Source organism: Phocoena phocoena, chromosome 20 (genome assembly GCF_963924675.1).
Source record: "Phocoena phocoena chromosome 20, mPhoPho1.1, whole genome shotgun sequence".
Lineage (NCBI taxonomy): Eukaryota > Metazoa > Chordata > Mammalia > Artiodactyla > Phocoenidae > Phocoena > Phocoena phocoena.
In genome coordinates, this window is record NC_089238.1 from 5,851,027 (window position 1) to 5,863,521 (window position 12,495).

Below are 12,495 nucleotides of genomic sequence, written 5' to 3' on the forward strand. Positions count from 1 at the left end.
GATGAGACCTGCATGCTAATCATAGTCGCCAGGAAAGGAAAACCAGCCTTCTTGGTAAAAATCTTTAGATTCCAACCACCTAGCCTTTGCTCGCGCCGTTTCTTCTACATCAAATATCCATTCACCCTAGACCTAGCCCAAAGGCCACCTCCTCTAAAACAAAACAAAACAAAACACCAAAAAACCCAAAAACCTCTCCGACATTCTCCCCCACGCCTTGCAAGCGAGCAACAACGTTTTCCTGGACCCCGACCTCCCCCTCCCCCTTGCCTCCAGGCAACGTTTAATCCGCTTCCGGCTCTCACTGTCCTGTTCCTCCCTGTGTCCCGGCTCCCATCACCCCAGAATGTTATTGTCCATCTCTGTGTCTGTCCCCCACCTCTCGAGACTGAGCCATTCGAGAGCAGGTACCGGTTCTGCGTCATCTCGGCGTCACCAGTATCATCCAGCACAGAACTCGAAAGCTAGTCTCGGATTTCTCATCCTTAAAGTGGGATGTTGTGAACTTCTTGTAAAAAAATTCATATTCAAAGGCGCCGCTCAGGTTGAGAACTTTGCATCATCCTTGATTCCCCATTACTCGTGTCCAGCAGCCCTGCAGCAAATCCCGATGGCTCTCCCTCCAAAACATCTTAAATCTATTCACATCTTCCCATCCCCACTACCCCCAACCTCCTTGGAGCCGTCACCACCCATGCCTGGAGGATGGCAGCATTCTCCCTAGGCTTCCTTCTTCCACTCTTGCGTTCCACCACAATCCACTCTCCAAACTGCAGGCACAGTGCTCTTCTTAAAACATAAATTATGTCACACTTCTGCTTACAAATGTTCAAAGTCATCTCAATGTTCCAGAATTAAAAAAAAAAATTCCAAAGTCAGCCTAGAAGGTGCTATACAGTCTGGCTCCTACTTGTGTCTCCATTAAGCATAGACTCTGGAGTCAGGGTTCAAATCCCAGTTGTGCTACTGACAAGCTCTGTGACCTTGAGTAACTTACGTAGCCTCTCTCAGGCACAGTTTGAACCTCTGTGAAATGAAGACTAAATAAATTGGAATTATTCATTAAAATAGACCTCTAGTTTGTTAAAAAGAAGAAACTGACCAGTAGTCCTCAAAGCTGTCAAAGTTGTGAAAAACAAGGAAAGACTGAGAGACTGCTACAGAACAGAGGCGACTGAGGGGATATGATGACTCAGTGGGATCCTGCCTTGGATTCTGGAACAGAAAAAAGAGGACATTCGGGTAAAAACTGGCAAAATCCAAATCAAGTTTGGAGTTTAGTGAAGAGTCTTAAGAGTCATGTTGGTTTCTTAGTTGTGACAAATGTTCCACGATAATGTAAGAAGATAGCAAGAGGGGAATCGGGGTGAGTTACAAAGTTATCTTTGTAACTTTTCTGTAAATATGAAGGTATTCCAAATTTTTAAATATATATATATATATTTTTTAAAAAAGACCTGTCCCTCTCCTCCCAGCTTATTGCTTCCCAGTCCCTCAAACACTATGTTTGTTTCACCCTGAGGGACCTTTGCACCTGCTTGTCCCTCCGCCGGGAATAATCAACTCCCAGGTCAGCTGGCTCCATCCCACAGTATCCATCTCTAACCATCTTACCTAAAATAAGCCCATGGGGGACTTCCCTGGAAGTCCAGTGGTTAAGACTCTGAGCTTCCACTGCAGGGGAACGCAGGTTCCATCCCTGGTCGGGGAACTACGATCCCACATGCCCGGTGGCGTGGCCAAAAAATAAAAAATAAAATAACCCTCTGCCCCCTGTGCCTCTATATCACTTGTCCTGTCTTTACACCTTCACAGCCCTGCATATAGGAACTGTACCGTGTCTTGTGTGTTTCTCTCCCAACATGTAAAGGTTCATTAGCGTACATGTATTCTGTCCCGGGCTAAATCCCCGGCCCCCAACCTAGAGCGTAGCATATAAGCAGGCACTGAATAATATTAAATAAATAGATATGAGAATGACTATTGCTTCTCAATAAAATACTACCACGACCACCAGCAATAACAATAAGAAACTCTCACTGGTTGAGACTTATTGTAGTCCAGATCGTGTGTTGACTACTTTACACACGTGATACATCCTTTAAACCTCACGAGATCCTAGAAGGTCATATTAGCCCCGTTTCTCAAAAGCACAGAGACTAGAAGGGCTTAAGCTCACAAAGTTAAGCCAGAGACAGAGCTTAGAGTGAAATCCAGCCTCTAAGGTTGCCAGTCCATCTGCTAACCCCTCTGCCCCCGGGAGTACCCAATGTCCAGATTTCCCTAAACGTCCCTTTAGTCCTAAAGAACACCATCGGGTCCCCTGAGGACACGGCCCAGGAATACAGGTGGAGAGAGGAGGGGGGTAGGGACTCCTGGGTCTGAGGGGGGAGGGGCCGGGGGCCTGGACTCCTGCGTCTGAGGGGGGAGGGGCTGGGGGTCTGGATCCTGGGTCTGAGGGGGGAGGGGCCGGGGGCCTGGATCCTGGGTCTGAGGGAGGAGGGGCTGGAGGCCTGGATCCTGGGTCTGAGGGAGGAGGGGCTGGAGGCCTGGACTCCTGGGTCTGAGGGGGGAGGGGCTGGGGGTCTGGATCCTGGGTCTGAGGGGGGAGGGGCCGGGGGCCTGGACTCCTGGGTCTGAGGGAGGAGGGGCCGGGGCCTGGATCCTGGATCTGAGGGAGGAGCTGGCTCGAGCGCCCGGCTCCTGGGTCTCCGGAAGGCGTGGTCTGCGACCTGAGATACGTGGAGTTGACGCACTGGAACCCCGCGAACTCAGCCCTGCACGCTTTCCTGCGGCTCTGCACGCCCCGCAAACCACGCCCCCTTTCTGACAAAGTCCCACCCATCTTCTTCCAGACGGTTCCCCCCTCACTGGGCCGTGGAGAAGTCGTGGCGAGGGTCCTAGAAAAGACTTGAAAGACCGCGGTGAAGATGGAACGGCAGAAGGAAGGGACTGGGCCGGAGTGGTGAGAGACGCAAGACTTCCCGCGGGGAGCACAGACACCCAGAAAGAGGGAGGATAGAGAAAATCAGAGAGTTGAACAGACCCAGAGAGTATCAGGAAAAAAAAAAAAGTCTTGGGTATCATCACACAGAAACAGAATCTTCGACAATCTTGGTGACAGGGAGAGTTGAGCGAGATGCTTAGAAATAGGGAGAGAGCTAGAAATAAATTTGTGGAACAGAGAAATTTCGAGAAGGAACCAGAATTGAAGATGCCAGACACAGCCGTAGGGCTGGAGAAATAATAATTGTCCACATTTATCGAACACTTCCCAGACCCAGCCCTTTAACAAGCACCTTTGATACCACCAGAAGCTATCTCTTGGTATGAAAACGTAAGGTTCGGAATGGGAAAATGCCCAAACACAACGCGAGGGAGGCAGCCTGGAATGGGAACCGCGTTCTGTGGGATGCTGAAGCTCTCGCAGAGCTGTCTGTCTGTCTGTAAAGAAAACGGGAAGAAACAGAGAGAGAAAGGGGCCTGGAAGTCAGAGGCGAGCTCAGTCCTGAGGATGGGGAGAAATGGACTCCTGGGAGAAGCCAGGAAGCAGAAAGGCTGCAATAGGGAAGGCGTATGCAGATGGTGAGACCCACTGACCTGTCCTTTTGTTATTCTAGGAACAACCTGCCTTCCCCAGGGACTGAGGCGTGGCCGCCTGCACCTTTCCCAGCCCTGTTCCCTTCTCTCCTGGGCACCCCAGATCCAGCCCACCTGGGGCTCCCTGAGAGCCTGGCCGCTGTCACTGTCCCCATCCGTCTGGATACTCTCTCCTACCTCCTGCACAGCGCCCTGATGGGAGCCTACACGCTTCAGCAGTCCTTGCCCTCCTGCCCCTGCGCCGCACAGGCGTGCTACACCCAGCCGGGCACCGCCAAGAGGCCGCCCAGGGGACGAGGGGGCAGGGACGCCCGATGCAGGCCAGGCCGGGGTCAGGGCCAGCGGCAGTGGGGACTTGGGAGGGCTGAGCAGGCAGAGAGTGGCTGGGTGGGGAACCCTGGGGCTGGCCCCAAGACCCCGCCGATGACGCTGCCATCACCGACACCACCTGCCCAGGATGGGAAGAAGGACGCCCAGGGTCCGGAGCTGCCCCTGGAGTCAATGCCTGCTGATGACTGGGAGGCCGAGTACTAGGTCCCTGAGGACCCTGCACCCTGGACTCCGGAGGGGGCCCTTGAGGGTCACCAGGAGGGTGTTCCTGGAGCCCAGGGTGACCTCAGCCCTGTCGGAGATACCCAAGAAACATCCTGCTCCCATCCCTCTTCCTCTCAAACCACAGCCTCAGGAGGGGGTCCTGCGAGTCACCTGGTGAAACCCAGACCTGACATAGGATCCCAAGCCAGGGAAACAACCCTGAACCTCATGCCCAAACCCAAGCCTCTTCCCATCTCTTGCACTGTTCCCAACTACAGCGACAACACTCACCTCAATGCCCAGGGCTCCTCCAGCCATGCCCAGGCCCATTCCTAACCCCAAAGCCATTCCCACCTGCCTCTGCCAGCCCCATCCCACGGCCACACTGAATCCCGCATCCCGCAGCCGTTCACCCCCATTCCGTTCTCCATCTCCGCCCTGACCCATCCTCATTCCCATCCACCTGAAGGCCAACCGATCCCCATCCTTGATTTCTTCTGCACTCCAGCCCTGTCTTCAACCCCAGCCAGCCCCGCCTCGCCCTCACCCTCCTTCCTGTCCCAGCCCCAAACGTGACATGCCCTGTGACCCCACCTGCAAAGAACCCCGTTGGCCCAACATATCCAGATACCTGCAGCCCCACCCCATTTCCTGCCTTTGGGGGAGCGGGGCCGGCCGGGTTGAACAATAAATGGCTGAGTGTCCCTATGTCTTGTGTCTGTGTGTGCTTACGCAGCTTGGGCTAACCCCGAGGGTGCCGTGGAACGAGGCCTGCGAAAGGGTGCTAGGGTGGCTGGGAGGGTCACAGAGAGAGGCCGGTGGGACCAGGGGCTGTGGGGAGGGAGGGCCTGGATTCCTGCTTCAGCGAATTCCATCTGGGGCGTCTGCCACCACTGCACTTCTGCCTGCTGGAAGCTGCTGGGCCGTGGGGCCATTGTATGGGGAGGCTTAAGGGATTTGGGAGACCCTGGGAGCAGAGAGGCCAGCGACCTGACTGGGCTCAGTCTGCACAGAGGGTCCGAGGCAGACGGAGGGTTCAGGGCAGGCTCTGCCCCTCAGGTAGGGACCAGGTGTGGGAGCCATGGGCCCCTCCTCCCCCTAAATCTAGGCGGCCAGGCCTCCTTTCTCTCGCAGGGACTTGGTGGGGTCCTAGCCCTAGCCCCCTCCTCACCTCGAACCTGGGAGTCCAGGGCCCCGGCCCCCTCCATCCCCCAAAGGCTTGGTGTCCCAGTGACCAGCCCCTTCCTGGCTTAGGACCTGGAAGTCTAGGCCCCCAGCCCCTTTCTCCCCCCAGGACCCAAGGGTCTAGGTTCTCAGCCTCTCCTCCCCCAGACTCAGGAGTCCAGATCCCGAGCTCCCTCTGCCCCCCAGACCCAGGGATCCAGGTGCCCAGTTCCTTCCTCTCATTGGGACCTAATGTCCCAGCCCCCCAGCTCCCTCCTCACCTAGGATCTGGAAGTCTAGGGCCCCAGCTTCTTGTCCCTCAGACTAGGAATCTAGACCCCCGGTCCCTTCTCCCCCAGGACATGGGAATCCAGCTCCCGACCCCATCTCTCCTTTTACCCACAGATCACCATGTACAGCTTCATGGGTGGTGGCCTCTTCTGCGCCTGGGTGGGGACCATCCTCCTGGTGGTGGCCACGGCGACAGACCACTGGATGCAGTACCGGCTGTCGGGGGCCTTCGCCCACCAGGGCCTGTGGCGATACTGCCTGGGCAGCAAGTGCTACCTGCAGACGGAGAGCATCGGTGAGGCTCCGGGGCAGGGTCTGGGTTGTGCCTGGGGTCAGAGCCTCACGCAGCGCAGAAGCTTACAGTGGAAAGGCCACCTGTTTTGCAGATGGAGAACCTTGTGGCTCGGGGAGGGAAAGCGTCCAGCCCAAGGTCATTCAGCGTGGAAGGGGCAGAACTGGGATTTCAGCATTTTTTTCTAGTACAATTACAGGAGGTACCGATTTAGAGGTTAAGTAGAGAGGTGACATTTCCTGGCATGAAATAGAGGTCAGGTATAGCAGTTGGGGCTGGGGTTATCAGAAGAGCATTTTCTAAATATCTACTAGGTGTCGAGAACTATATTAGGTACCAGGAGGATACAGAAGCAATACGGACCCTAAGTTTGCTAATACTGGATGAGATACTTTTTAATACTTGCTGTGAGGCAAGCCATGTAACACATATGTGTATGTGTATATATGTGTTTGTATGTATATGTAGATATATACGTGTATATATTACATAAAAATGGAGATAAAAATAGTACTTACAGTATAGGATTCCTGCAATCTATATTATATAATACATATTATTATAATATACTATGTACCTCTATGTGCCTCTTTCCATATACATATATATTTGTATATATGTACAGTCTTCCCTCAGTCCCTCAGTAACCACAGAGAATTGGTTCCAGGACCCGCTGTGGATACCAAAGCCTCTGGATGCTCCAGTCATGTAGTCGGCCCTCCGTATCCGCGGTTCCGTATCTGTGCTTCTGCATCTGGGGATTAAACCAACCGCGGGTAGTGTAGTACTATACGTATTTATTGAAAAAAATTCTCATGTAAGTGGACCTGCACAGTTCAAACCTGTGCTGTTCAAGGGTCAAATGTATATACGTGCATATATATGGAAAGAGAGATGCATAGAGTCGTATAGTATATTACATAATATATATTATACAATATACATTATATAATATATTAACAATACATAGTATATCACATGTTCTATATTATCTGTATCCAATAATAGTGTAGTAATTAATAATAACAATAACTGGCATGTATTGTTACTGTGTCCCACATGCTATTCTAAGCGCTTTGCCTGGATTAACTCCCTTCGGTGTCCCAACAACGCTAAGGAGGCTGTTCCGTTGTGTCTATGAATTAAGACATGATACTTGACCTCAAAAAGTCAATTCTTCTGGGGAGGGGGTTGGGAAGAGGAGCCAACCCTCACTGAGCCCTGTGATATGACAGGCTTGTGGCAGATTTCACCTACCCCATCTCATCAAACTTGCCCATTTGCTGGAGGGATAAACTGAGGCAGGGAGAGGTGGGAAGGTTTGCCCTGGGCTACCAGTCTCAGAGCCCCATCTGGCTGACTTCGTGCATCCTTTTCATTTCTGGCTGTCTCTTTGGTCACACTTCTACCATTCCTCCTGCTTCAGACTGGAAACATCAGCAGACACTCTGAGTTCCCTCTGCTGGGGATGGGAGAGAGGGAGGCTGGATGGAGGTCTTCAACTTCATTTGATATCTTCATGACCACAAGACTGAGAGCCTCAGGGACATACCCCACCCCGATTGATTCTTGGGTATTTGTCCAAACAGCAGGTTTAATTTGTTCATCCATTGTCTAGCTGACGTAATCCGATCACCAAAATTAGAGCAGGAGTCCTGGGTTTGCTTCTCAGAGGCCAAACCCAACCCAGGACGCGTATGCATAGCATTTTTTAAGTTTCCAAAGTCATTACCAGTATTTTAAAAATCTGGAGATTTTTACATTAAAATCTGGACTTGCAGCTCTTCTTGAATAATCCAGCTTTGCCTGTCTTTTCCAGGCCCATGGTCAGCTGGTTATGAGAAGCAAATGCCCCCTTCAAATGGGGCACACCAGTCAGGGTCCCCTCAGGAGACAGAAACCACACTGTGATTTGAATAGGGAGGGTTTTCTCTAAAGATGAAGCCGATAACTGATAGCTGGTACATACATGTTCCCCATGCAGCCTGCTGTCTCCTGCCTTTATTCACAGCCGCTGCCAAGCCTCAGAGGCATTTGTGTTTTCCACCCCTGCATTAGCCCAACCATGGGAAAGAAATAGGCTATAACATCCCCCATAAGTCCTCCAGACTTTTAAATACCCAGAGGCACGTGTATTCCTTTTCTAAGGCTGCCGTAACAAAGTACCACAAACTGGGTGGCTTAACAGAAATCTATTGCCTCACAGATCTGGAGGCTAGAAGTCCAAAATCGAGGTCTCTGCAAGGTTGGTTCCTTCTGAGGGCTGTGAGGAAGAATCTGTTCCCTGCCTGTCTCTTAGCTTCTGGTGGCTGCCCGGCAATCTTTGGTTTTCCTCGGCTTGTAAATGCACCAGCCCATCTCTGCCTTCATTTTTGCCTGATGCTCCCCTGGGTGTGTGCCTGCCTGTGCCTGTCTCCAAATGTCCCCATTTTATGAGGATACCAATCATATTGGATTAAAAATCCACCCTACTCTGGTATGACCTCATCTTAACTACTTACATCTGCAAAGACCCTATTTCCAAATAAGGTCATATTCCGAGGCAGTGGGGGGAGGGGGGAGCAATTAGAACTTGAACATATGAACTTGAAAGGGGAGACACAACGCAACCCAGCAGCCCATAACAACATCCGTGGAGAAGTATCCAGGAATTGTTCTCCCCTAGACTTTCACAAGACAAAAGACTGCATTTTGCAAAGATCTAAGGCTTTTTCAGTGGCAGGATCCCAGTTCTGCCCCGGGTGATAATTGTCATGGGTTCTCCGAGAGACAGAATAACAAAGCAGTTAAGACGGAGGACGTGGAGCTTGGCTTTCAACTCCAGTCCCTCTGCTAATTATGGGACCTTGAGCAAATCACTTCACCTCTCTGAGCCTCCGTTCCTTCACTTGAAAAATGGTCATGAAAATATTACTTAGAGCATAGGGCTCTTGGAAAGAAGAAATAGGATCACACATGGGAAGAGAGCCTGGCACGTACTTGAGAGTTGCCAAATGGAAGATGAGGTCATGATGAGTGCTCCCAGGGCATTTCCATTCATTCGACATGTTTCTTGAACACCTATTATGGGCCAGGCACTAGGTGCTGGGGATACAGCAGTGAGTGAGAAAGCCAGGCCCTTGCCCTTGCAGAGCTGAGAACTCAGTGGAGAGAGATGGACATCATAAGCAAGTTAGAAATAAATTAATGGGACATTTCTAAATATGGGTAAGTGGTATGAAGGAAGGGAAAGGGAGCATGGGAGAGAGGATAGAGAGTGAGTAGCAGGAGGATATGGGAAATTGGCATTCATTCATTGGACAAGCATTTCTCCAGGCCCACGTGCAAATCAAACCTCTGCTGGTGTCTGTGGTGTAGAGTCGACCAGGTCCCTGTCCTCAGGGAGCAATCAGGCTGGAGAGGGAAACAGGCAAAGAGAGCCTCAACCCAGAGCAGGGAGTGAGGATGGTGCCTGAGGGGTGAAGGGATGCTTCCCAGAGGAGGGGATCTGGGAGCCGAGCTTTGGAGGATGAATAGGAGTCTGCCAGGTGAAGAGGAAGGGCTTTTCAGAGAGGTGAAGGAGGAGCTAGGTCAGGAATACAGAGAGGGGTGAGGCATTCCTGCCCTCAGAGGTAGCAGCCTTCACCACTGAGGGCAAGGAAGGCACAGGACTGACTGTGGGGTGCTCCCACAGCATACTGGAATGCCACCCGGGCCTTCATGATCCTGTCCTCCCTGTGCGCCACCTCTGGCATCATCCTGGGCATCGTGGCGTTCACTCAGCAGCCCACTTTCACCCGCTTCTCCCGGCCCTTCTCTGCGGGCATCGTGTTTTTCGCCTCCAGTGAGTGAATCACCCCCTACACCTGCCCCCTCCCAGCTCCCTCTCCAGCTCTACCCCCAAAACCACTTCCATTCCCCACTGTTCCTCACTCCACTCCACCCGCACCCAAATCCCCCCTCCACCTTCGACGACAACTTCAGGACTATTTCTAATGCCAGTCAGTTCTGACGCCAGCTCTGTGTACTGCCATTCAATTCTGGCATAACCACCGGAGTTGGCAGCAAACCCCACAGGTTTAAAGGCACGGTTCCCAACCGGACTGCCCCCACTTCAGCTGCAGTTGGGGTCCCCAGCTCACCTGTACTTTTGACCAATCGGCTACAGATTCAGGGGTTCCCAGGACCTGCTCAGGTTCAGAAACGTGCTAGAATAACTCACAGAACTCAGGAAAGCATAATACTTAACAGTTTTATTATAAAGAGTACAACTCAAGACCAGCCAACTAAAGAGGTGCCTAGCGTGAAGCCGGAGAGGGGTCCTGAACATGGAGTTTCCATGCACTCTCCCTGCAGAATTAGGGCTCGTCAGCACATCCATGCATTCACCAAACGGGGAGCTCCAGTGACCGCCAGCATCCAGCATTTCTACTGGAGTTTCATTACAAGGGCATGAATCACTGGCCATGTGATTGAACTCTATCTCCAGCTCCCCTTTCCTCCCCAGAGGTTGGACTGGGGCTCAAAGCCCCAACCCTCTATTCCCACGGCTGGTCTTTCTGCTGACCGGCTCCTATCCCTGAGTCATCTCTGATCATCAACATAAACTCAGGTGTGATCCAAGAACAACAAAGATACTCCTAGTACTCAGAAAATTCCAAGGATTTAGAGTTTCCCTCCCAGGAACCAGAGACAAAGACCAGTCAGATTCTTTATGACACACCACGACCCCACACCATTCCCACCCTAACCCTACCCCTCATTCATTTTTACTCCCACTTTCAACTCAACCCCCATCCTCACCCTATCCCTACCTGCACCCATACCCCCTTCTCAATTTATTAATTCCCCCCCCATCTCCAAACCCGCCTCCATCCCCATTCCCACCCCACCCCCCACCCCCGACCTCTCTCTCCAGCATTTTTCGTCCTGCTGGCCTTGGCCATTTACACTGGAGTCACCGTCAGCTTCCTCGGTCGCCGCTTCGGGGATTGGCGCTTTTCCTGGTCCTACATCCTGGGCTGGGTAGCCCTGCTCATGACCTTCTTTGCAGGTACTGGGTTTGGGGGTGGAAAGGCCAGTGTCCGGGTGAGATGATGGGGTGGGGGATCTCACACAGGCGCCCCCGGCACTGAACCAGAAGGCAGACTCCAAGCCCTGTGGACACCAGGGAGAAAGGGGATGCTGTGTCTGTGTCTTGGGCTGGGAGCAGGGGCTGGGAGGGCTGATGGGGGGCTGGGCGGGGTCAACCGGGATCTCTTCTCGCGCAGGAATTTTCTACATGTGTGCCTACCGGATGAATGAATGTCGGCGCCTGTCCACTCCCCGCTGAACCCAAATGTGTGCCCCGACTTCATCTGGACGTCAAAGTCAGGTCACTGAAGAGGAGGCAGTGGGTCTAGAGGCCTGAAATCCTGGTTCCTGGGGCCTGGTGGAGGCAGTTGAGGAGACCCAAGGCCCCAGCCACCAGGGGGGTTGTTAGAGAAATGGAATATCCATTAGAGAGACTTTTTGGAGTTTAATAAAACTGACAGAAACTACTGAAGTGTGGTCCCTGAGGCGTTCGAGTGGAGAGAAAGAGGGGTGAAGTGTGGTGAATGGGGCAGGGGTGGTGGCATTATAGTAGGCCTGCCTGCTCAGTTCCTGTAGGAGAGATGGGCACAGAGATAAATTTCACAGTCCCCACCCTACTAGGTTCACCTTTTTTTTTTTTTGGCTGAACCCCTCGACGTGTGGGATCTTAGTTCTCCCACTAGGGATCGAACCTGGGCCCCCTGCAGTGGAAGTGTGGAGTCCTAACCACTGGACCGTCAGGGAAGTCCCTGGGTTCAACTGCTAGGAAACCAATGTGTAGGTCCAATTCTGATGGGTGTGTTTTTTCCCCACACCACCAAGCGAGTAACTCAATTCTGACACGATCTACCTAGAGAAAGCGTTAGATCACACAAGTTAAAGACACAGCCGTAGAAGACCGCGCCTCCCACTTCAGATGCCAATCACAAGCCCAGCTTGTCACTTGTGCTTCTGAGCAACCAACAATAGACTAGAGGTCCCAACAACCCCCTCCTTGGGTTCCATTAATTTGCTAGAGCAGCTCACAGAACTCAGGGAAACATTTTACTTACTAGATCACCAGTTTTTCATAAAAGGATATAACTCAAAGCAGCCAGATGGGGCTTCCCTGGTGGCGCAGTGGTTGAGAGTCCGCCTGCTGATGCAGGGGACACGGGTTCGTGCCCCGGTCCGGGAAGATCCCACATGCCACGGAGTGGCTGGCCCCGTGAGCCATGGCCGCTGAGCCTGCGCGTCCGGAGCCTGTGCTCCACAACGGGAGAGGCCACAAACAGTGAGAGGCCCGCGTATCGCAAAAAAACCCAGACAAACAAACAAAAAAACAGGCAGATGGAAGAGATGCACAGGTCAAGGTAAGTGAGAAGAGGTGTGGAGCTTCCATGCTCTCTCCAAGTAGGTCACTCTCCCCCAGAAAGCACGTGTCCACCAGCCCGGAAGCTCTCTGAATCCTCTCCTTCTGGGTTTTTCTGGAGACTTCATTACATAGCTATGATCGATTAAGTCATTGGCCGTTGGTGGTTGAACTCAATCTCCAACTTCTCTCCCCTCCCAGGAGGTCAAGG

The 12,495-nt window shown here is 52.3% G+C and overlaps 2 protein-coding genes across 3 annotated transcripts; both read left to right on the forward strand.

Moving 5' to 3' along the window:
* The first annotated feature begins 2,930 nt into the window (after positions 1-2,930).
* On the forward strand, positions 2,931-4,134 carry C20H19orf84 (chromosome 20 C19orf84 homolog). The gene is made up of 2 exons (XM_065899738.1): positions 2,931-2,965; positions 3,621-4,134. Exons 1-2 carry the CDS (start codon positions 2,931-2,933, stop codon positions 4,132-4,134), a joined length of 549 nt encoding a protein of 182 aa, XP_065755810.1.
* A 1,575-nt stretch (positions 4,135-5,709) lies between these two features.
* LIM2 (lens intrinsic membrane protein 2) lies at positions 5,710-11,192 on the forward strand. Of its 2 annotated transcripts, none has more exons than XM_065899143.1 (4): positions 5,710-6,019; positions 9,555-9,704; positions 10,779-10,913; positions 11,131-11,192. In XM_065899143.1, exons 1-4 carry the CDS (start codon positions 5,710-5,712, stop codon positions 11,190-11,192), a joined length of 657 nt encoding a protein of 218 aa, XP_065755215.1. The 2 variants fall into 2 exon arrangements, with proteins under 2 accessions (XP_065755215.1, XP_065755216.1); XM_065899144.1 differs by having other exon boundaries at positions 5,710-5,884.
* Positions 11,193-12,495: the final 1,303 nt, after the last annotated feature.

Bases quoted from the DNA above. Each gene is read 5' to 3' on its own strand.
- C20H19orf84 (XM_065899738.1), top strand. From the start codon at position 2,931: ATGGAACGGCAGAAGGAAGGGACTGGGCCGGAGTG. The intron at 2,966-3,620 runs GTGAGAGACGCA...TTGTTATTCTAG, and splicing joins GAAGGGACTGGGCCGGAGTG to GAACAACCTGCCTTCCCCAG.
- LIM2 (XM_065899143.1), top strand. From the start codon at position 5,710: ATGTACAGCTTCATGGGTGGTGGCCTCTTCTGCGCCTGGGTGGGGACC. The intron at 9,705-10,778 runs GTGAGTGAATCA...CTCTCTCTCCAG, and splicing joins CATCGTGTTTTTCGCCTCCA to CATTTTTCGTCCTGCTGGCC. The intron at 10,914-11,130 runs GTACTGGGTTTG...CTTCTCGCGCAG, and splicing joins GCTCATGACCTTCTTTGCAG to GAATTTTCTACATGTGTGCC.